Consider the following 21483-nt stretch of genomic DNA (forward strand, 5'->3'; position numbering starts at 1 on the left):
GTGGTGCAAACCTTTCAATGATCTAAGAAAATCTCGAAACATTACTGCAAAGCCACACTCAACCTCACCCTGCTGTGCCACTCATCACATTCCCATCACTCTGCCTTCCCTGCCCTACTGCTGCACATCCTTACTCACACCAACTTACCTTGCACCTCCACCCATCCCTCTCGATCTACATTATCACTTCCCCATCTCACGAGCCACCCCTCACACTCACCTTCATCCTTGTCCAATCATACCAGCTAACAACACACGGGTAGGCACTTGTATGTTTTAGACAATGTTCATGTGAAGTTTCTGTTAAGAGCATAAGAACATAAGAAATAGGAGCAGGAGTAGGTAATTTGGCCCCTCAAGCCTACTCTAACATTTAATAAGATTATGGCTGATCTGTGATGTCAAACATTGAAGTCTTTATTTTCAACACCGCGTTCTTGGACAGATGTATGTGCACCTTTGGAAGTGAGTTGCAGTGAATGGTGAGACATAACGGTATCCCCTGCAATGGTGATGACTGTGAAGGGAATGGCTTGGGCCTTGTGGGTATTCTTTATGTGTTGGTATGGGGTGGTGCCAACTTGGCACATCATGTGGCAGCCAGGGTGTGCAGCATCAAGCGAAGTAAATGTGGCCATGGTGAGGCCATCCTTGGTGTCCCAGGCAGCAATGTGGTTGGGTGCTGATGCCCTCTGTCCTGTGTAGCATCAGGTGATTGCAGAGAAGGTTGGTGTGGATGTTGGTGCTGCTGGTGTGCCTGATGATGCTGGTGTTGGGGCTGATCGTGGTCAGATTCTAAAGACCAAGGTGAGAGAGTATAAAGTTTATCCATGGATGGAATAGATGGCAGGTGAAATAGAGATAACAGAAGCGATCTGTCAATCTTGGGAGAGTTAATGAGATCAGACTGCATGGAAACTTGTGTAACGACTTCCAGTTCAATTTACCTGGGTCATTTGCACCGTTTTTTTGGCGCGCGCCATTTATCTGGTGTATTCATTTTTTTCAAAGTTTCCCACTGCAATCTGCGCTGGCGTAACTAAGTTAGTTACGATTTTTATAGGTGAGGTTTTTTTTTGACGTAATAGGAGGCGTTACCTCATGTCTGCGCCAGTTTTCATAATTTTTCGCAGTTTGGCCAAAAATGTTTCCTCCTAGGTCGGCGTATCTGACCACTCCCGAAAAACCTTCTGGTGAATTGGCAGAAATCAGCGCACAAATCGGCGCTGGAAGATGCCATTGTTTTTAATCGAAGATTTTGAAGGGAGTCAAGAACACACTAAAAATCAATAATAAAGTTCAACTTTTTTTTAATCTGTCAACGTAGTAAATGGAAGTTTTTTAGATTTTAGAAGTTTTCATTTTTTTTTCTTACTTACACTCCAGCAGCAAATGTCTTCAAGCAGGGCTGGAGGGTCGTAGCTTTGGCCGGCAGAATCAGCCCTGCGCCTGGACACAGGGGCTCGGGGCTCAGCTGAAAAACAAGCCCCGGGCGGGGGGGGCAGGTAGAGAGTGAGATGCCGATCGATCAGAAGCATTCTGCACTGAGCCCGGGGAATGAGGTGCCAATCGGAAGGCTACTGAAGACTGCAATGAGTTGCGGGGGGAGATGTCACAAGACCTGGGTGTGATCCATCCATACAGATCTTGGTGAGAGAGAACAAAGAACCTGTCCTGTCTGCCTTCTTGGCATTTTGAGCTTCTTGCAAAGGTAAAATGTAATCATGGGGGCAATACTGACAATGCCATACCTTTTGCGAGCCTTCTGCATGATGGTGCTACGTAGGAAACAATTGATTTGATGTCATTGCATGAGGAACATCAGAGCCCATAGGGTGCTAGGCAGGAGGCCTTACCTACGTCGGGTATATCGAGACAGGAGTTCGTACCTGCACCTGAGTGATGCAGACTGCGTCAGAAAGCTGCGTTTCCGCAAAGAAGTTGTAACTGAAATCTATGAGTTGATGAAAGCAGACCTGCAACCTAGAAGCGTCAGGAGGACTGCTTTGTCAGTTGAAGTGAAGGTTACAGCTGCACTTTCATTCTATGCCTCCGGATCGTTTGAAGCTACGACTGGGGATATGTATGCTATTTCTCAACATGCAACACATGTCTGCATTCGGCAGGTGACAGCTGCACTATATACCCGGAGGAATGACGACATAAAGTTCCCCATGACTGCCCTGGCAATGCTCGACAGGGCTGTGGGCTTCTCCAGGATTGCTGGCTTCCCAAAGGTACAGGGCTGCATTGACTGTATCCACATCGCCTTGCAAGCACATTTGGAGGATTCTGAGATGTACAGGAACAGAAAAGGCTTCCACTCCGTTAATGTGCAGCTCGTGTGTGACAACATGCATCGCATTATGTCAGTCGATGCAAGATACCCTGGGAGAACCCATGATACGTTCATCCGACGCAAGAGCGTTATATCTGCCATGTTTCAGCAGCAGCCAGAAAGGCAGAGCTGGCTACTGGGAGACAAAGGGTATGACTTTGCCAACTGGTTCATGATGCCCCTACGCGTAACCCGGACGGAAGCTGACCGCACATTGCGATGTGCAGCATCATAGAGACGACCATTGATTGACATTTCCGATGCCTGGACCATTCAGGAGGCTACTTGCAATACTCCCCTGAGATTGTCGGTCAGTTCACTGTTGTGTGTTGCATGCTATATAACTTAGCCATCATGAGGCAGCAGCAGCTGGTAGGAGAAGGCCCACCTGCGGTGAGAGTGGCTGATGATAATGATGAAGAAGATGCAGATGACGAGCAGGAGGACGAGGAAGCCATGCAAGTCCCTGAACCCGAAGCACGACGGCGGAGGAAGGCGGGCCATCATGTCCCTTTAACGATTGCTTGAGTCTTGCGCCAGCAGTTCATCCATGAACGCTTTGCTGCCTGAAGGCTCACTGACAACTATTCCACATGGACTATGTTTACTGTTTGGACCTGTTCCGTAATGTTGTGTTATGTTAATGGAACAAATAATGGAAATTATTCTTGTTTACTTCAAAAGTTGTGTTAATAATGGAACAAATAATGTAAATGATTCAGATTTAATGTAAAATATATTTTATTCAAAAGTTTAACAAACAGTTCTTTGTAGTTAACTTAACTTTAATATAATTATTCTTGTATCAAACTTTAAAGTTTTCAGTTACAATCACGTACAAACTTTAAGATCACTTACTAACTTTTAAACTTATAAATGTACATAACTTACAAAAATCTTTTAATTTGAGAACAACAGTTACAACAGTAACAATACTAATAACAGCAGCAGCAGTAACAAAGAAAGGCTGCACCCATCTTTCCTCCACCTTATTCTAAGAATGCCCGCCGCACGTGTTCTTGGTGACTCCACCACCCCTGCTCGCAAGCGGTGGTGCAGTGTTTCTGGTACCAAGCTTATTCTTTCTAAGATCTTGGGTAGTGCGCACCTGTTTGGGGTGGGGGGGGGGCGGAGGACAGGTGGCAATGTAGCAGCTAACTCCAACGTGCCGTCCCTCATGAGCCCTGACTATGTTTCAATGACCTGCAACATTCCCTCCCTCATGTTGAGCAAAACTGTCTCAACTACCTTTGACATTCCTTCCCTCATGTTCAGTGATAGTGTTTGCACCATCTCTGACATTCCCTCCCCGATGTTCACTGACACGCATCACCTACCTGTGATATTCCCTAACTCATGGGCATGGACACCGTTCCCATTTCTTGTGAGATTGCTGTTACTTCTTCCGACAGTCCCGCTACCTCGTCACCCACCCCACTGATGGTGTCCAGGAGTGATCGCGTAAGGTCAATGCTCCCCACTCATTGCCATCATCTGAAGCACAACTGTTAGATCCTGCACCTCAGGTCCAGCTCTCCTTCCCCTCCTCCCCACAGGTGTGGCGCGCACCCCATCACTGGGACCCACAGCCTGGGACGGTGAGGCCCTGGGTGTGCCCTGCTGCACCACACCACTCAGACATTTGGAAACCATGGAATGTCCCACCAGCACACAAACCACGAGTCACGGAAGGGGCTGTCACCGCAATGAGCGGCATCTCATCCAAAGTCAGTAAAACAGTGGGGGCTTCATTCAGCTCCATCTCCTTCCCCTCCCCCTCACCCCCATGTTCTTGGTCTGGAGGGTTGGATTCGAAGATGTTATCCTGTTCAGGCTGGTTCATGTCTGAATTTTCTTCTACATCGTCAGGGTTGGCCTCAAGTTCTGCAAAATATAACAGAACGCAGACAAATGGTTAGCAGCAGAGGAGGGGGCAGGGTGGGTGGCATGAGTAGGCTCACACAGCACAGGCAGCAGGCTGATGTGAAGGACCACGATGAGTGATAGCACATTGAAACAACCAAAGCGTAGCTGACGGAGACATCCCCAGGAACCGAAGCATAGCTAGCCCGCGCAGTACTTAACATTTAGCAAAGCCAGACTGTGGAATTTGCAGGACTTATCCTCTCCCTCGAATGTGGACCCAGCTTGTGCAGTGGTGGTGTTCTTATGTTCTTATGTGATTGCTTTTCTCCAGGCAGGACCCATCAAAGTAGCTACCCTCTCTTCCAATGGTGTCAGTGGGTACAGATTTGCCAGGCCTCTTCCTGTTCGGGTTCTTTCTCATTTGTTGTGTGCCACTTTCCTCTGCAAAGATGAAAACATAACTTTTTAGAGAGCGTGTCTTTCTGCTGGGTGGGACATATACAGCTGGTCACATTTACAATTGCAATGAATAAATTAAAATATTACTTACACTAGCTACTTGACCAAGGTCCTACCACGTTTTTTTACACTGGCCTCCAGATCTCATGGTGGTCACCGTTGCGCAGTAATCTTCTGCAACTTGGTTCCAGCGTTTCTTCATTTCTTTTGGTGGAACTTTTGTGTGGCCTCTGCTGGTTCTCAATCACAGTAACTAGTGCCTCCACTTCATCCTGCAAGAAATATTTGGTCCTTGCACTGTGTTGCATCTTATGCTGCTGCAGCTCTGGTTTTTCCAATGCTCTCACACAGCATTCCTTCACACACATAAAACTGGCTCTTTAAAAATGGCCGATTGCCAACTCGGAGCCGTACTGCACATGCGCATCCATTGCAACAATGTCAAAAACGTCACTTTCTTTGTCGCGCATGCGCAGAAGGTGCGGCATCATTTTTTCAGCGCAGACAGCAGGCTCCACCCCCCCCCTTCCCCGAGGTGACTGGACACGCTGCGTGGCACCAAGTTCGAATGATACATCGGGGAAACTTTGCAAAATATTTCCGCCGCATTTCAGGCCTAGGAAAACAGGCATAACTCTGGCAATACGCCAGAAAACGGGTTTGGGCAAAATTGAGCCTTGAATCTGTAGTGGAAATGCAGTTGAGAGAGCCTAGTGCTTAAGGGAAGATATCTGACTCAGCTGGGAAGCTTTGAGTTGACATTTGAAGCTGTCAACTCATCAGCTGATTCAATGGCCACTGACCTCCCACCTCAGCTTCACAGACAGGGTCTAGGCACAGCGGGAAACCCGTGGGAGACTTGCGAAAGTTTAAAATTTGGGGGCAAAAAAACAAAAAATTGGTCACCGCCACTACTTGTCGGGTCTGCCAGCGCTGAGCGGACCAGACATTGGGAAATGCAGGTGTGTGTGTTTTGACAGCAGGTTCCCAACCCGCTGGCAATCATTTAAATTTCACAGCTGACCCGCCACCGATCGGGTCTGCTGAGCACTGGCAAAATTGCAGTTAATGTGTAAGTTTGTTAATTGTCTTCAATTAATTTTGGGGGCTGGAGTGGGGGGAGGGGGCTTGACTCCAAGGAACTTATTCAATGGGGTTGAAATTCACCCTCCCAAAAAGGCCTCTTACCGCCAGAAAGCGGTGGTCAAGCGGCGGAGGCCAGTGGCGGTAACTGAGTCCATGATCGGGCCCACAACTCGATTGACTGGGTCAGCAGCCCAGCACCCAAAACAGAGTGCCGGGCTGCACGATGGTGGCCGGGTCAATGTGAGGGCTGCCATTGTTGGGCCATCCAAAGAGTCAGCCAACAAATAAAGAAGGCAGCCCGGGGCACTAAAGGCCTCCCTGTAAGGAGCGTCCCGGCAGCAGACGTCTGGCAGCTTCACAACTTGCAAAGCTGACGTCGCTATCCGCCCGCACCAGCCTCACGGCCCGCGGGACAATTTCCCCCGCGGGATGTTAAGGGCTCAGCGCTGGGCAGTGAGGGGTTGGCGCGCATGCCAATGATGTCATCGGCGATTGCGCGCCAGCGTGGGGTGCTAATCGCGGGGCGCGGCACTACCAGGACAGCGCCCCCAAACCTCCAGGGCAATTTCCCAGGAGGCGGTTGTGACCCCCTCCCCTGGGCAAAAAAGTCATTGCTTCCCGTTAGCGTCCCCTAGAGGTAATAACGGGGCTATAAAAAGGGGCAATTTCACTCCCTATTTTTTAAAACCTTCCTGTGGAGCCAGGTATAGCAGGCGTGCTCTTCCCGGCTCTCCAGCACTCCTGACAGCCGGCATAATCAATCCCCCTCTCACTGTCCTGTCCTGTCCCCTCCTCTCGGCACTTACCCTGAGGCCGCTGTTGGTCATGTAGGCAACCTGAAATTAGTTTCTGCAAAAGACGAACTGCCTGTGGGGGTGTGACAGGTTCCCCCAACTCATCAACGTTATTTAGATGAGGCCCGAGGCCCAATATCAGGCCAGCCTCGGGCTTCCTGGTTTGGGCTTGGGGGAATTCTGGGCCCAAGCACAATTTTACCCCATATAGGTTTGAAAATAGACAGGCACTGGACCACCGAAGATTTGACACAAATTCCTTCCCCTCCCCCATTTACAAGGCTGAACAAATCAATAGATAAAATAAATGGAAACCATCACAAAGTACGGTTATAAATAATTCACTCAACCAAGACAATAGTCAGGCAGCAACATGGGGATATAACTGTTTAGTGTTAACATCACTGTGTCAACTTTTACACTTATCTAACAGTATGTTGCAGATGGCTGCTTTTCAACACTGTCCCTCCTAAGAAAAGCTTTTCAATCTCTATGTTACACTGAATGGTGTTGGATATTATTTGTTGATCCCTAAGTTTGTGATGTATTTCAATTTTCCTCATTGAGCAGTGCAGGATTTCTGCTATGGATGTGACAGGACATAAAGACAATCATTAATCTGGTGCCTACAGCACCAACAGAAACCTAATATTTTCTAAAGCACAGAGACCACAGGTCCATGTTGTTAATAATGACAGCCAAGCCAAATGACTGACAATCTCACATATGTAGATCTATAATAAATTTGCAATGTCTGCTGTACACTCCTTATTTGGGCATCGCCATTCTGTGACACATAGTCATACCTGCAATTGTACACATTTACCACTAGATGGAACGTCATAAGCTCCAGAAGTTGCAGATTTCCATGCTTACACCTACAACATCAGTAATGGACTCTGACAGAATTATCCTGACTCTCCACAAATCCATGGGAGAGCCATTAGTAATTAGAATAAAGCAAAGAGCACTAACTAACCCTAACTTGCCTAACCCTCATTAGGTAAGGACCTCTGGGTGGCCCCTTGGTGCTATGGTTCTCAGTTTCATTTTTCTTTAAAGATATTAGGTTCCAAAGACTGGGAAGGGAGAAATTGGGAGGAATGGCCCCTTAATGTTTATGTGGCATATGGTCATACTTTCCCCTCATTCTGTTGCGATTCAGGCAGCATTGGTATGAATGCATACTATACACACACATAAGTGAGCCCATTAGTATTCATTCAACAACACCGACCTGTGCATTACTTCTCCAAAACAACACTGCTTTGTTAGTGCCACGATGCTGTTGTCCATTGTATTGCTGTTTGTGCAGGCAAAAAATGAAAGCAGAAAATTCTTCCAATTTAGCAACTGCTATTGTTTGCTTTAATCTACTGTTCTTTAGTACAAAGAAATTGAATTTTGAAACACTGCTAAAATAACTTCAGAAACCAAAACACAAGTATGCATTGGTGCAACTTTGTCAAATGCACTTGTGAGGGGTGCTGTTGCATTTCTATCTTGGGTATGACTTAAGGGTATTGAAATGTTCAGGTGTTCAGGAATTTTGTGAGGATCTAACTAGTACGATGATGCATTGCTACTGGCTTTCTGTGAATTGTGAAGAGAGGGAGGAGAAAATTAACTAGGTTTCCTGTTTCTGAAAATTTTCAAGAGAAAAACCTTTAGGTACGGTATTTCAATTTTTTCTGCATGTCCCATGGACTTTACGTGGTTATTTTCTGCAAGTTCTGCCCAGTGACATAGGCAGGATGTTCAAACACCTCCCCCCCAGCAAATTTCTAGCTTCTTTTTACTGGACGACTCGTTCTTTGAAAAGAACAAGCCTTTGGTCATTTGATAGAAAACAGAAACAATGGATGTCCTTCCAGAGCTAGTCAGCTCTGCAACTCAACCAATGAAAACCGATTAGTTGGGCTTGCACTTCTCAATGTTCACCGGGATATTGGAGTGCATAGCAGCAAAGGTATTGATAGAGTAGTGACATATTGTTAATCAAGATTTTTTTTCTTTTCAGTTGCTTTATTTGTATTGTTAAATTAATCAAAGTAATAATGTTTCTATTTGAATCTTATTGTGAAATTCCGATTTGAAAAATAATCTTTTTGAAGTAGTTTTGTTTGGACTGGCAAGCTCATACAAACACCCTCTGAATAAAATCCAGCCTACGCCACTGGTCCTGCCTAACAAAGAGGAGCAAGGGTTTTGAAATTTTCCACCCTTAAAATAACTGGTTCAGACAGTTAAGGCTCCATATTTTCCATTGCTGTACTAAAGATAAAGCATTGTTTTCCCGGAGACAAATGCTGATCTGCACTGGTCCCTAGGTTAGTAATTTTGTCCTGCTGTATTTTCATGTGCGAGGAAGTACAGAAAAATTGAAGTTTCAATAATATAAAGCGAGGAGACACCATGCGTATAGGGATGTCAGCAAACATTTCCTCAATCAACATTCACAAACATGGTTCTAAATTTATCTGCATCTGAAATGATTATTAGTTGTCCATTCTCGCATTTAAAACATTTCATTCTTCTGACCCATCCCCCCAGTCTCCCAAAAAAGAAAGTAAATTCCTGTCCCTGAATCCAGCAGAGGAGTATTATTATTTTTTTAAACTTTGGAATTGGAATCTCAAGTCTAATTCTCAAGTAGGGAACGTTTGAAATAGACACTAAAGTGAATGTGAACGAAGGTCAGTAACATAAATGTAATTATTCATTTTCTTTACTATTACTGGGAAAATTGCTAAATTATGCAAAGACACAATATTGGTCTGATTTGCACAGAATTCTATACCTAGTTTTTTTTTTCCCCGAGCTCCAAAGAATGGGGCCCTATTGGATTTATTGTTAGCTCATCAAGGAGCAGAACTGCCACTGCTCATTCAAACACGGGTGGATTTTCGGTTCATTGTCACCTCAGTTTTCGCCCCAGAGAGGCCGTAATGGCGGCGAAAAGAATTTCTGGCCAGGCAGCCAGCTTCCAGCGTCTTGCCGGGACACTCTGTGCCGAGTTTAGGGGGGCACAGAGCAGTATCGCCTGGGAGAGGCGAGCCAGTGTGCAACATCCCTAGTTGCGACATCTGCTCAAAATTTGAAATTCGCCCAATCCGTAGCATGCTGCACCGCGCCTTAGTGGGACTGCCTGTGAAAGCTGGCGGTCCGAGCTGTAGCGGCCGCAGTGAGGGAAGGAATGTCTACCTAAGGTAAGTGTAATTGTTTTAATTTTTTAATATTTGCGATTCATGTGGATGTGGCATCAGTAAAGTATTGGGAATGTTTTTGGTGTCTTTTTCAGTTTTTTTTTTCATGGAAGCCTCTCTTAGGGCGCTCCGAGGCTGGCTGTTTACCTCGGGATTTCCATTTGCTCAGCCGGCCTAGCACCCTAAAAGAGATGTGGAATGTCTCCATTAGCGCTCCGCTCCACATTTTGGGCCCAGCTGGCGAATTTTGCAGCTGGAGACACAAACCATTTCCCAGCGCAAAACTTACTGCTCCGCCTGGGTTAACGCCGCAACAAAGGCACCACCAAATTTCCACCCCATAGAGCCTTGGACAGTTCTAACATCGCAGAGAAAGAAAGTATGAATCTACCCTTGAGCAATTTTTGGTCACAGCCCAGAAATGACACCACTGTGTCAGCTAATGAGCTGGAAGTGGGGCAGGACTTAAAACAGGACCCATAACAAAATTGGGTAGAAACTATTCTGATATACAGATTTGGCATTCAGTCCTCCTACAAAGCAGTAGAAAATTTATATTTTAAAACTACACCTGAATAGATGCTGAAATATTCTTGGTAACTATTTTACATGGAGGCAAACAGCCTATCTTACATTATTCCAACCTTTTTTGGGGGAGAATTAGCAGAGCTTGGTAACTTAAACTTTAAACCAAAAACCTTCCTTTAAAATACACAAAATATAGTGGATATGTACAGATAATACCACATCAGCCAGGTTTCATGACCTGCTATTGGACAATGGAAAATTATAAACCCGTATTCTTTGTGCCTGCTTTCTTGCACTGGAATCCAAAGACTAGCCCAAAATTAAAATTCTGACTGAAAATATACCTAACCTCCAGCAGAAAGAAAGTTGGGCCTTGATTCCCCCATAATCTTTTAAAATGGTGCTTCTTAAAAGGTTAGCTATAAATTTTATAAGGAAATAAAAGTATAACTATACTAAATAAAGATGAAATGAAGATTGTTCTTTGGAAGCTGTTTTGAAATAGTTTTTATGTTATAAATAGTGCTTGTGTACACACACACACACACAGTATTAACATAGGTTAATAAGAAGATGGAAACCAATGGGAAGCAACAAAACTGAGTGAGTTATATTCCCTAATGAGACAAGTGCATTTATTTTCCATAAATTTGATGCTCCTTGTCTTTGATTTTTATTTCAATAATGTATTGCTTTATAGCCTGGATCCAGAACAGTTTTGGTAGTAGGAATGATTTAAGCAAAAAAAAGAAGAGGTAAAATAAAGGAAGAAAGACTTGCCTTTATATAGCACTTTCAAGATGTCCCAAATAAAGTGTTTAGTTGTCCCTTTAGGCACAACCAGGGTCTCAGGTTGGGTATTCTAATGTTGATGTTTGATAAACACCATGCTGTAGAATAGAATTTATTTTACTATGCTGGTGGAGCTTTCTCCATACTGACCCAACGTCGTGTCTTAATCCTTCTTTCAGAACAGTACCCCAACTGCACCAATGTAAGATTGCCATTTCTCACACCCACTATTCATTCATGGCCTATCTGAATTAAATTAATAAATTAACAGTTTTGTGCTTTGGATACACGTTCACCAAGAACTCACTTTACATAGGACATCTTTCAAAGAGAGGATCTGGTTCGATAATGAAAGGACAGTGCCATTACTTTGTGAAACCCAGTGTGCACTAATATTGTGTTTTAAATATCAATTTGGGAATTGATTTAAAGTTATTAGAGGAACAGTAAGAAATGTAAAGTAAAGTAGCGAAAAATTGAGTGGCCCTGAAGGTTTATATACATTGCATATATTCTAGCAAAGCACATTAAATGAATTAATGGTGAATCATCATAGTTATAGATGATATATCTGCATTTCATTGCTATCCAGTGTCTTTTCCATTTTATCTCAATGAAAGAAAGAAGACAGACTTGCATTTATATAGCACTTTTCATAACCACCGACATCTCAAAGTGCTTTACAGCCAATGAAATACTTTCAAGTGTAGTCACTGTTGTAATGTGGGAAATGCGGCAGCCAATGTGCGCACAGCAAACTCCCACAAACAGGAATTTGATAATGACCAGATAATCTGTTTTTTGGTTATGTTGATTGAGGGATAAATATTGACCAGGACACCGGAGATAACTCCCCTGCTCTTCTTCGAAATAGTGCCATGGAATCTTTTACGTCCACCCGAGGGGGCAGACGGAGCCTCGGTTTAATGTCTCATCTGAAAGACGGCACATCCGACAGTGCAGCACTCCCTCAGCACTGCACTGGAGTGTCAGCCTAGATTTTATGTGCTCAAGTTCCTGGAGTAGGACTTGAAGGGGGTACTGAAGTTTCATGTTCAGCCATGAACTCATTGAATGGCGGTGCAGGCTAGAAGGGCTGAATGGCCTGCTCCTGCACCTATTTTCTATGTTTCTATGTTTCTATGAACCCACAACCTTCTAACTCAGAGGCGAGTGTGCTACCCACTGAGCCACGGCTGACACTAAAATGCAGAGTGAGTACAGTACAGAGTGGGCTTACTGTCTCATCTAGGAAGGGAGATGCCTGATTGTTATAAACCCATTTAGAATCAATTGCCAAATTGTTGATAACCAACAAAACAGTTTTCCTAGTTGTCCAGGCTAAAAAACAATAGAATGCTTAACTTTAGATTGCAGTTTAGAGACCATCCCTTAAAACTGAGGGGTATGGCTAAAGTTTAATCAATTCGCAAATCTCTTCCCTGGATAAAATGCTTTGTTGTTTTACAAGTAAGAAAAACAGACCGACTCAGCGAAACCATTAGAAAAATCTTCTTTACAGCAGATCACAGACTGCAATGACACAAAGTAGTGTGTGGCCAAAATCATGCCAACTTTTAAATAAAGAGTGTCCTTAGCTTTGCTATACCAACATTTTCAGGAAACATGGTGGTAAAGTTTAAGCTGCGGAATTAGGGACACTCTCCCTCCCTCACTTGGGGGAAAAACATAATACCAAGGATAGACAGGCTCTACATTGAGAAGCACGCACCCATCTGATATCTGTAAGTAAATATCAGTTTTCTTAAAAGCATTATTAAAACACTCTTTACATGCAGACCTTTTATATTATGAGTATTATATTGGATAATAATTTAGTTGAGGGGGTCTGTGATTATTAATCCAGTTGAAAAGTGGTCCTTCAACCAAAAAAGTGAGAGAACCACTGATATACAGTATGAAAACATAAAACTTCTTCTCAACTGTAGATCAGTGCAAAGCTGCTCCTGCATTTACAGTGTTAACATACACACACACACAAGGGCTCTGTAATGTTAGGTAAAGGACTACAAAGGCTTGTGTTATGCCAAATACTTTGGTTCAGCAGCTAATATTTTTTAAGGTGCTGTTAAGGTGCAGCAAAATTCCAGCCAGTATTTCTAAACAAGATTAGGTAATACTTAAGTTAGCACAATCATGACAATGCACACATACTTACATTTTATTTGCCATTAATTTTTTTGTTCTTTTTGTTCCAAGCTGGTCCAAATTCCTTTTCAACTTCTTTCCTATGCTATTGATGCAGGCTAAGCAGTCTCCTTATTTTTAATCTTCATCTAACCAAATCCATCATCAAATACATTCAAAGGAACAGCAAAGGGACAGTTTTGGCCAAACCAGGAGTTAAAGAATTTAGTTATTTTAAGTCATTGGGAGGAATTGGGACATTCAACTTTAGTTGCATCAGGAAATAAGCTCTTTCACACAATCAAGATCACATAAGCAATTGTCAAGAGAATAAAGAGTAATAAGAAGGGTTAATCTACTGCTAAAAGATCCAATCATAATTTATTGTTTTGCAAAGTACACTTGCCTCCAGGAAAGTGGAAGGCAAATTTTAAACATACTGTAAAATTAATTACTGTTACAGACAAAAGAACTCCTCATTACTCCTGCACTGTTTAAAGCATATTTTGCACAAGGTTGTAATACAGTTACACAGCTGCATTCAGTCCAGAGGAAACATAAATACCACATTAAATGGGTAGTCTAAATATTTAGAGATAGCTGACAAAGTAAAGGAATATTAAATAGTATACCTTAATCTCTTGACTGGTAAAAACTTCCACATCGACTAGACAGGCAAGCAGTGTAGAAAGCTCACAGTCCATGTTAAGGGCTGGCATCCTCCCACTCACCAAAGCTGCACTGACTATAACTACTTTGCTTTGTAAAGTGCACTTTACAAAGTAACAGACTGGACGAGCTGCATCAAGAATTAAACTACAAAAGTGTACTGCTAGAAGCTTGGTAGCTTAAAGCAAATGTGCTGCTACCTCTCAGCCAGTAAGTGGCTGATTATTCCTCCAAGCTCTAACTCTGTCTACTGCAGCAGCAAGAGGACTGAGCAGCACAAACACCCTCTCTCGGTGATGACATCATTGCAAGACTGACATCAGCCAAATCTATTTTTTGTTTAAAGTCTTTTATCTTGAGGCTGTTCAGTGAAGCAAACTGAACATGATTATGTGCTAAACTTGAGTTAGGCCTATCCATCAAAACAGGATTGTCTGCCACAGACTCTGACTCACATCGAATGCAACTCGCCACTCTAATGCTTATACTCACAAAAAAGAAACAACTCTGTTGTAGCATTTCTCCTTTGCCATAATAAATAAATGACTTTTAAATTAAAATATCCGTTTTTGACATTTGGAGTACCAGACTGCTTATTCACCCTAAATGAAAATATGTAATTCCCATTGGCTGATTCCCAAAACATGAGAATGGTTTTCAGTAAAATCACAGCCATTATAAGAGTAACATATGCTTCGTTGCTGTGAATTTCACTCTGGTTAATGGAAACAGCTCTACCTGATTTCATTATGTTCTTCTCATTCTGGCAAGAAGAAAATTAATGCATGTACATTTGTAGCCAGTGGACATTCTCACTGGTGTTGTGATTCTGTTCTTTTATATAAGCAACTAGAAGTCAGAGGCTGTATTTCTGAAAAAGAACATTTCATTTAGAAAAGCCTTTGCTTGCTTAGGCGCGGCACCCAGCTCTCACAATGCACCAGGAATAAACATTTTTTGCTCCCAGGCTAACTAGCCTTTGTGTTCCTGAGACGGATGAATGCTCAGGCCAAGAGAGTCCGCAGCTAAATGCTGATGTCTGAAAACAATCAGCTCAAGCTATTTTGAACCTTTTTTCCAATCTTCCTTCCACCCTAATTTTCCACAATAAATCATTCAAGATACTAACACAAGGGGCAACCTTTACCCCGACATACCTCATCAAAAAAAAAACACACTGTTTTATGATTCTTACAGCACACTTCAGCAATGATAATTTAACTGAACAATTTACTTTCCAGCAAGGCTTTGGCATCCGATCATGATGCTTGACGTAAATCATTCAGCATGAGTGTACATTTCTCTTTCATCTTTGGTGATTAAATTTGTGTGCCATGATGCAAGCTGACAAAAATGACGGCAGCAAAAAATGAACATAAATCCTTTGTGGATTAGTATTTAACTAGGCATCCATGTTAGTAGCCTCACAAACACCTAGGTCATGAATTTCCTAGGGCTCGCTTCCACTCTGCTGCAATAAACAGGATTTCTGCCACACTTCCGTCGAAGTTAGGGTAGTGGAGCAGGAACACGTCCAAGGAAATTTCTGACCCTAGATGTCACAGCCATCCAATGTGCAACACAAAGCTGTTGGGATTGTCCATGAGGGTCCTGACGTTCCAGGATGCGAATTTCATTTTTAACGTGTGGAAGATGCCTGTGCATGAATTCTTTTAACGGGGGGTGGCCGTTGCACACCAGCTACCACACGGGCTTGGCAGAGCAAGGTCTTGGTCCAATGGCAAGGGGATCCAAGACGATTGGAGACCAGGCTCTGATACATGGGCCTAGTACACACACTCACACACACTTACTCCTACTGTCCTACTCAACCCCAACCCCAACAGTGACAGACCGGAACGCCGTACTGCTATAGTTGCCCGGGAACTCAGACGATTCGACATAGACATCGCTGTCATGTATGTAACCATCATGCAACGGTAATCTTCATGTAACTGTAACCTTCATGCAACTCCTGTATACTGTACTTATACCCGAGAAATGCACACCCTGACCACAGGGGTGAACTTGTGGGAGACACTCCTCACCTAGGTTTCCAGGTATAAAAAGGGAGGTCCCACCTAGGGTCAGCACTCCTTGGTCCTGGGAATAAAGGTTAAGGTCACGTAGTGATTGTGTCTGCAGTACATGCCTCGTGTGAGTTTGTAGTACGGTGCAGGGACACCACATTTTGCGACGAGAAACAGGAATCACCGAACCACGAGGATGGCCACTGATAGCACAGGGGAACGTTACTGTGTGTGTGAGGATTGGGACGACTTCGTGGAAAGACTCCAGCAGAGCTTTGTCACGAAGGACTGGCTGGGAGCGACAGCGGCTGGCAAGCGGAGGGCGTATCTACTGACTAGCTGCGGACCACAGACGTATGCGCTGATGAAAGACCTGCTCGCACCCCAAAAGCCAGCAGACAAGTCCTTTGAAGAGCTCAGCCAGCTGATCAGTGAGCATCTCAAGCCGGCGAGTAGCGTACACATGGCCCGGCACCGGTTCTACACACCCCGGCGTCGGGACAGACAATACATCTCGGACTTTGTTGCGGACCTGCGGCGCTTGTCCAGTCTCTGTAAGTTCACAGACGCCTGCAGGGGGGAGATGTTAAGGGACTTTTTCATTGAGGGCATTAATCATGCCGGGATTTTCAGGAAGCTCATAGAGGCCAAGGACTTGACTTTAGAAGGGGCGGCATTGATAGCTCAGACCTTCATGGCAGGGAAAGAGGAGACCAAGCTAATTTACGTGCGCAGCCCTGGTTCCAACATGGCGATGGACCAGGGAGTTAACATTGTGAACGCGGCTAGGGACCCCGCAGGCAGGCAAGGGCATTTTGAAACCGCCCAGGCAGCAACAGACTCTAGGGTGGGCCGCAACAGGGACAATAGAAAGGGGATCGGCAATTCACGCCATCACGAAGAACAATGCGTCCCGCAATGGGACCATTAACACCCACCATCAGAGTGCTTAGAGACAACCAAATGGGCAATCAGAGATGAGTGCCTGATAACAGTCCTTTTGTTAACAACAATCTCAGCTCATGCTGGAGATGCAGGGGTAGACATACTGCGAAAAGCTGCAGGTTCCAGCAATATACCTGTAGGATTTGTAACGTCAGTGGACACTTGGCCAGGATGTGCAAAAAGGCTCTGCGAGACAGAGGAACCAGACAAGGGGTCTGCAATGCAGGATGATGCCTGGGGAAAAGCCATGGATGCTGAAGTTCAGCGGGTTCACGTGGCTGACGTCCACAGCTCATACACTAAAATGCCACCCATGATGATGAAAGTTTTATTGAATGGCATCTTGGTGTGCGTGGAGCTGGATACGGGAGCTAGTCAGTCACTTATGAGCGCCCAACAATTTGAGAGACTATGGCCACACAGAGCTAGCAGGCCCAAACTGGAACGCATTGACACGCAGCTACGGACGTACACCAAAGAGATCATCCCAGTGCTATGCAGTGCAAACTTGGCGGTAACACATAATGGATCACAGAACCGGCTGCCACTCTGGATCATCCCGGGAAATGGCCCCGCGCTCTTGGGGAGGAGTTGGCTAGCCGAGATGAATTGGAAATGGGGGGATGTGCACGCCATTTCATCTGTGGAGCGAAGTTCAGGCTCACAGGTCCTACAAAAATTCGGGTCACTGTTTCAACCCGGTGTCGGAACGTTCAAGGGCACTAAAGTAGTGATACGCATCACTCCGGACGCCAGACTAGTGTACCACAAAGCCAGAGTGGTGCCATATGTGATGCAAAAAATTGAAAGTGAATTGAACAGGGCATAATTTTGGCCATTGAATTCAGCGACTGGGCAAGTCCCATCGTTCCTGTCCTTAAAGCAGATGGCTCGGTCAGGATTTGTGGCGACGACAAAGCCACCATCAACCGAGTGTCGCTGCAGGACCAATACCCGCTCCAGAGAGTGGAGGACCTTTTTGCCACGCTGGCAGGTGGCAAGCTGTTCACGAAGCTGGACCTCACTTCAGCCTACATGACTCAGGAACTGGCTGAAGAATCCAAGCTTCTGACCACCATCACGACGCACAAGGGATTATTCATCTACAACAGGCGTCCGTTTGACATTCGTTCGGCGGCAGCTATCTTTCAGCGGAACATGGAAAGCTTGCTCAAATCCATTGCTGGAACAATCGTATTCCAAGACGACATCCTTATAACGGGTTGAGACACCGAAGAACACCTCCACAACCTGGAGGAGGTGCTACGCCGACTGGACCGGGTAGGCTTGCGGCTGAAAAAGGCCAAGTGTGCGTTTTTGGCCCCAGAGGTCGAGTTCCTGGGCAGGAGGGTTGCCACAGACGGGATCCGGCCCACTGAATCAAAAGTAGAAACGATCCTCCGGGCACCCAGGCCCGGCAACATGTCAGAGTTGCGATCTTTCCTGGGACTTCTGAACTATTTCGGGAACTTTCTGCCAAACTTAAGCACACTGTTGGAGCCGTTACACATGCTCCTGCGTAAAGGTTGTGAATGACTTTGGGGGGACTGTCAAGAACGGGCTTTCAATAAGGCAAGGAACCTGCTGTGTTCTAACAAACTGTTGACTTTGTATGACCCCTGTAAAAAATTGGTTTTAAGAACGTAAGAATTAGGAACAGGAGTAGGCCATCTAGCCCCTCGTGCCTGCTCCGCCATTCAATAAGATCATGGCTGATCTGGTCGTGGACTCAGCTCCACTTACCCGCCCTCTCCCCGTAACCCTTAATTCCCTTATTGCTTAAAAATCTATCTATCTTTGACTTGAAAACATTCAATGAGCCAGCCTCAACTGCTTCCTTGGGCAGAGAATTCCACAGATTCACAACCCTCTGGGAGAAGAAATTCTTTCTCAACTCGGTTTTAAATTGGCTCCTCCGTATTTTGAGGCTGTGCCCCCTAGTTCTAGTCTCCCCCACCAATGGAAACAACCTCTCTGCCTCTATCTTGTCTATCCCTTTCATTATTTTAAATGTTTCTATAAGATCACCCCTCATCCTTCTGAACTCCAAGGAGTAAAGACCCAGTCTACTCAATCTATCATCATAAGGTAACCCCCTCATTTCTCGAATCAGCCTAGTGAATCGTCTCTGTACCCCTTCCAAAGCTAGTATATCCTTCCTTAAGTAAGGTGACCAAAACTGCACGCAGTACTCCAGGTGCGGCCTTACCAATACCTTATACAGTTGCAGCAACACCTCCCTGCTTTTGTACTCCATCCCTTTCGCAATGAAGGCCAACATTCCATTTGCCTTCCTGATTACCTGCTGCACCTGCAAACTAACCTTTTGGGATTCATGCACAAGGACCAATTGTGGAGCAGTGGAGGCGTGTCCTGCTCAGTTGGCTGAGTGAGCAGTGAGAGAAGGAGCTATCAACTTTTGCTCCTGTTTTGGAAGGCCTTGAGAGCCCTGAGACCAGCCCAGGAATAGGAGGAAAGGGCTAGCTTGCTACCCATTCAACATCCGGAGGGAGAGGAGGAGAGCTGAACAATTATCATTTATTACAACTACAGAGTGTTGGAGAGAGGGGGAAAGAACAACCAGAGGAAACACCATCCAGTTAGTCATTTCCACATCTTCGACAGGTGGGTGTGTTTTGGTGCATTCCCCAATAGACTTTGTTGTATCGGTGGGGGGAGGAAAGAAGATAACTTGAGGGCCGGAACATCGCGGGGGGTGTGTGTGTGTGGAAGTGTGTGTGGGGGCCTTGCTTACAACTAGGCCCCACACACAATTGAAACACCCCTCCCCCCCCCATTGCCTAGCCTGGGATAGCTGGAGCTACCTGGCTGAAGAATATTTAATCACCTATTGAACATCGTTAGGTGTGTGTGCCTGGGTGGCTCGAGCTGCCCCAGGTGAAGACATCTTCTCCCCCCACCTGAAGACCACCCCAAAGACTGTGCTTTGTTTTTTTTGCCATCTGGGGAGTGCACCCACCCATTGCTGTGAGGGGAGACCTGCCCTCGCAGCCTCCCTCTTTCCCACACCCCTCTCTCTATCTCTATCTCTCTGTCTCTCCCCTCTCTCTCTGAGAGCCCTTCCTCCTAATTTAAAAAAAAACAATTAAGACACTGAGCAGAGGGAACAAGGCCCCTCCCCAATCATTAACTAGGGGAGAGGTGTGCCTCTTTCAGAGCTCCCTCTGTTCAAACACCAACGAGGCTAATAAAGACCATTAAGGCCTGTGACTTTGGGGTGGGTGTAGCCCTTAAAGGGACCCCGTGATGGCGACCCCATCCACGCCGGTGGCAGGGCCAGCGAAGACATATGCGCAGGTGGCAACCGCTTCCACGGCACCTCCTGCGCCACCCGCTGCCCTGCCACCATTCAGACTAATTACAAAAAAACACGGGGTCAAGAGCTGCACTCACCCCACAATGAGCATTGAGGAGTGCGTGCGGGCGATGGCTGGGGTAGTCGGCCCCTCGGCCATTGTTGCAGCCTCCAAGATGTCTGGGAAGGCCGTGTTCTTCCTGGGGTCGGAGCGGGCGGTGTCCCTGGCCCTCGAAAAGGGGCTCACGGTGGGCGGGACGTTCCTGCCGGTGGATCCTCTCGAGGCCACCGCGCAGAGGGTCATCGTATCGAACGTCCCGCCCTTTGTTCCCGCTGAGCTCCTCCTCCCTCACCTACACCAACTGGGGGAGGTAAGGTCGGGGATCAACCCCATACCGCTTGGCCTCCGGGAGAACAGCCTGCACCACGTGTTCTCCTTCCGCCGCCAGCTCTTTGTCCGGCTGGCGCGGGAGGAGACGACCGAGGGGAACTTTAATGTGGTGCACGAGGGGACTGCCTACCACGTCTTCTGGACGTCGGACGGCGTGCGGTGCCATGCCTTTAGGGAGGGGGGGCACGTTCGCAAGAACTGCCCCGCCTCCAAGGCCGCCAAACCACCGAAGGCGGCCAAGGCTGGCGCCGCCGCCACCCCTCCCCCTAGTTGCGTCCGCGTGCCGGGAGCCATGGGTGCGCGGGCATCGTCGGGGGCCTTTGTTTTCACGGCCTCTGGTGGGGGGGAGGGAGAGCGTCCGACCGGTAAGAAGGCGCGGAAGAAGGCAAAACACCCAGAGGCGGATCCCCTCAGTGCGCGAGAAAATTTGACCACCGCGCTCAGCCCAACCCCGTCACCGGCGAGCGCGGGGTGCCCTGAGCCCGTGCCTGAGCCCTTGACCAATACTGCAGAGGGGCCCGGGCGCGGGCAAGAAAAGGAAAAGGGGGGGGCGGAGCGGGAGGCTTCGGCAGACATGGAGGTCTCCCTGACTCCGCGCGCCCCCAGGAACAAAAAGAGGCACCGCCCCAATGAGGCGGAGGGGGAACAACATCCCTCCGCAGAGGAGGCGGTGCCCGCCGCGTGTCCCGCGTCCCCCACCAGCGCTCCCAAATTGCGCTGCAGGCGCGAGGAGTCTGTCCCCGGGGAGGGTGAGGCAGTCGAGGCTGCCCAGCCGCTGCCTCCTGGGGATGGAGTGGAAGATCTGCCTGTCGTGGGGGGCGTGGGGCCAGCAGAAGAATGCATTGCCGCCGGGCCGGGCGTCCTGGGGACTGAGGCGGGCGGGGCCGAAAAGGCCGAACCTGAGCCCGCCCAGCC

At 46.5% G+C, this 21483-nt stretch overlaps 1 protein-coding gene across 3 annotated transcripts in view; it reads right to left on the reverse strand.

Annotated features, from left to right (window-relative positions):
• rcan2 (regulator of calcineurin 2) overlaps nucleotides 1–21483 on the reverse strand; it is a 533756-nt gene that overhangs the window by 207328 nt on the left and 304945 nt on the right. The window contains exon 1 of one of the 3 annotated variants that reach the window (XM_070885210.1): nucleotides 13850–14128. The exons of the other annotated variants lie outside the window; for them this stretch is intronic. Coding sequence (XP_070741311.1) covers nucleotides 13850–13936 — 87 coding nt within the window. The 5' untranslated portion in view covers nucleotides 13937–14128. Of the gene's footprint in view, nucleotides 1–13849; nucleotides 14129–21483 lie in introns of those variants that run through there. 3 annotated transcript variants of the gene reach the window in all.

This window comes from Pristiophorus japonicus, chromosome 7, assembly GCF_044704955.1.
Source record: "Pristiophorus japonicus isolate sPriJap1 chromosome 7, sPriJap1.hap1, whole genome shotgun sequence".
Classification (NCBI taxonomy): Eukaryota; Metazoa; Chordata; class Chondrichthyes; family Pristiophoridae; genus Pristiophorus; species Pristiophorus japonicus.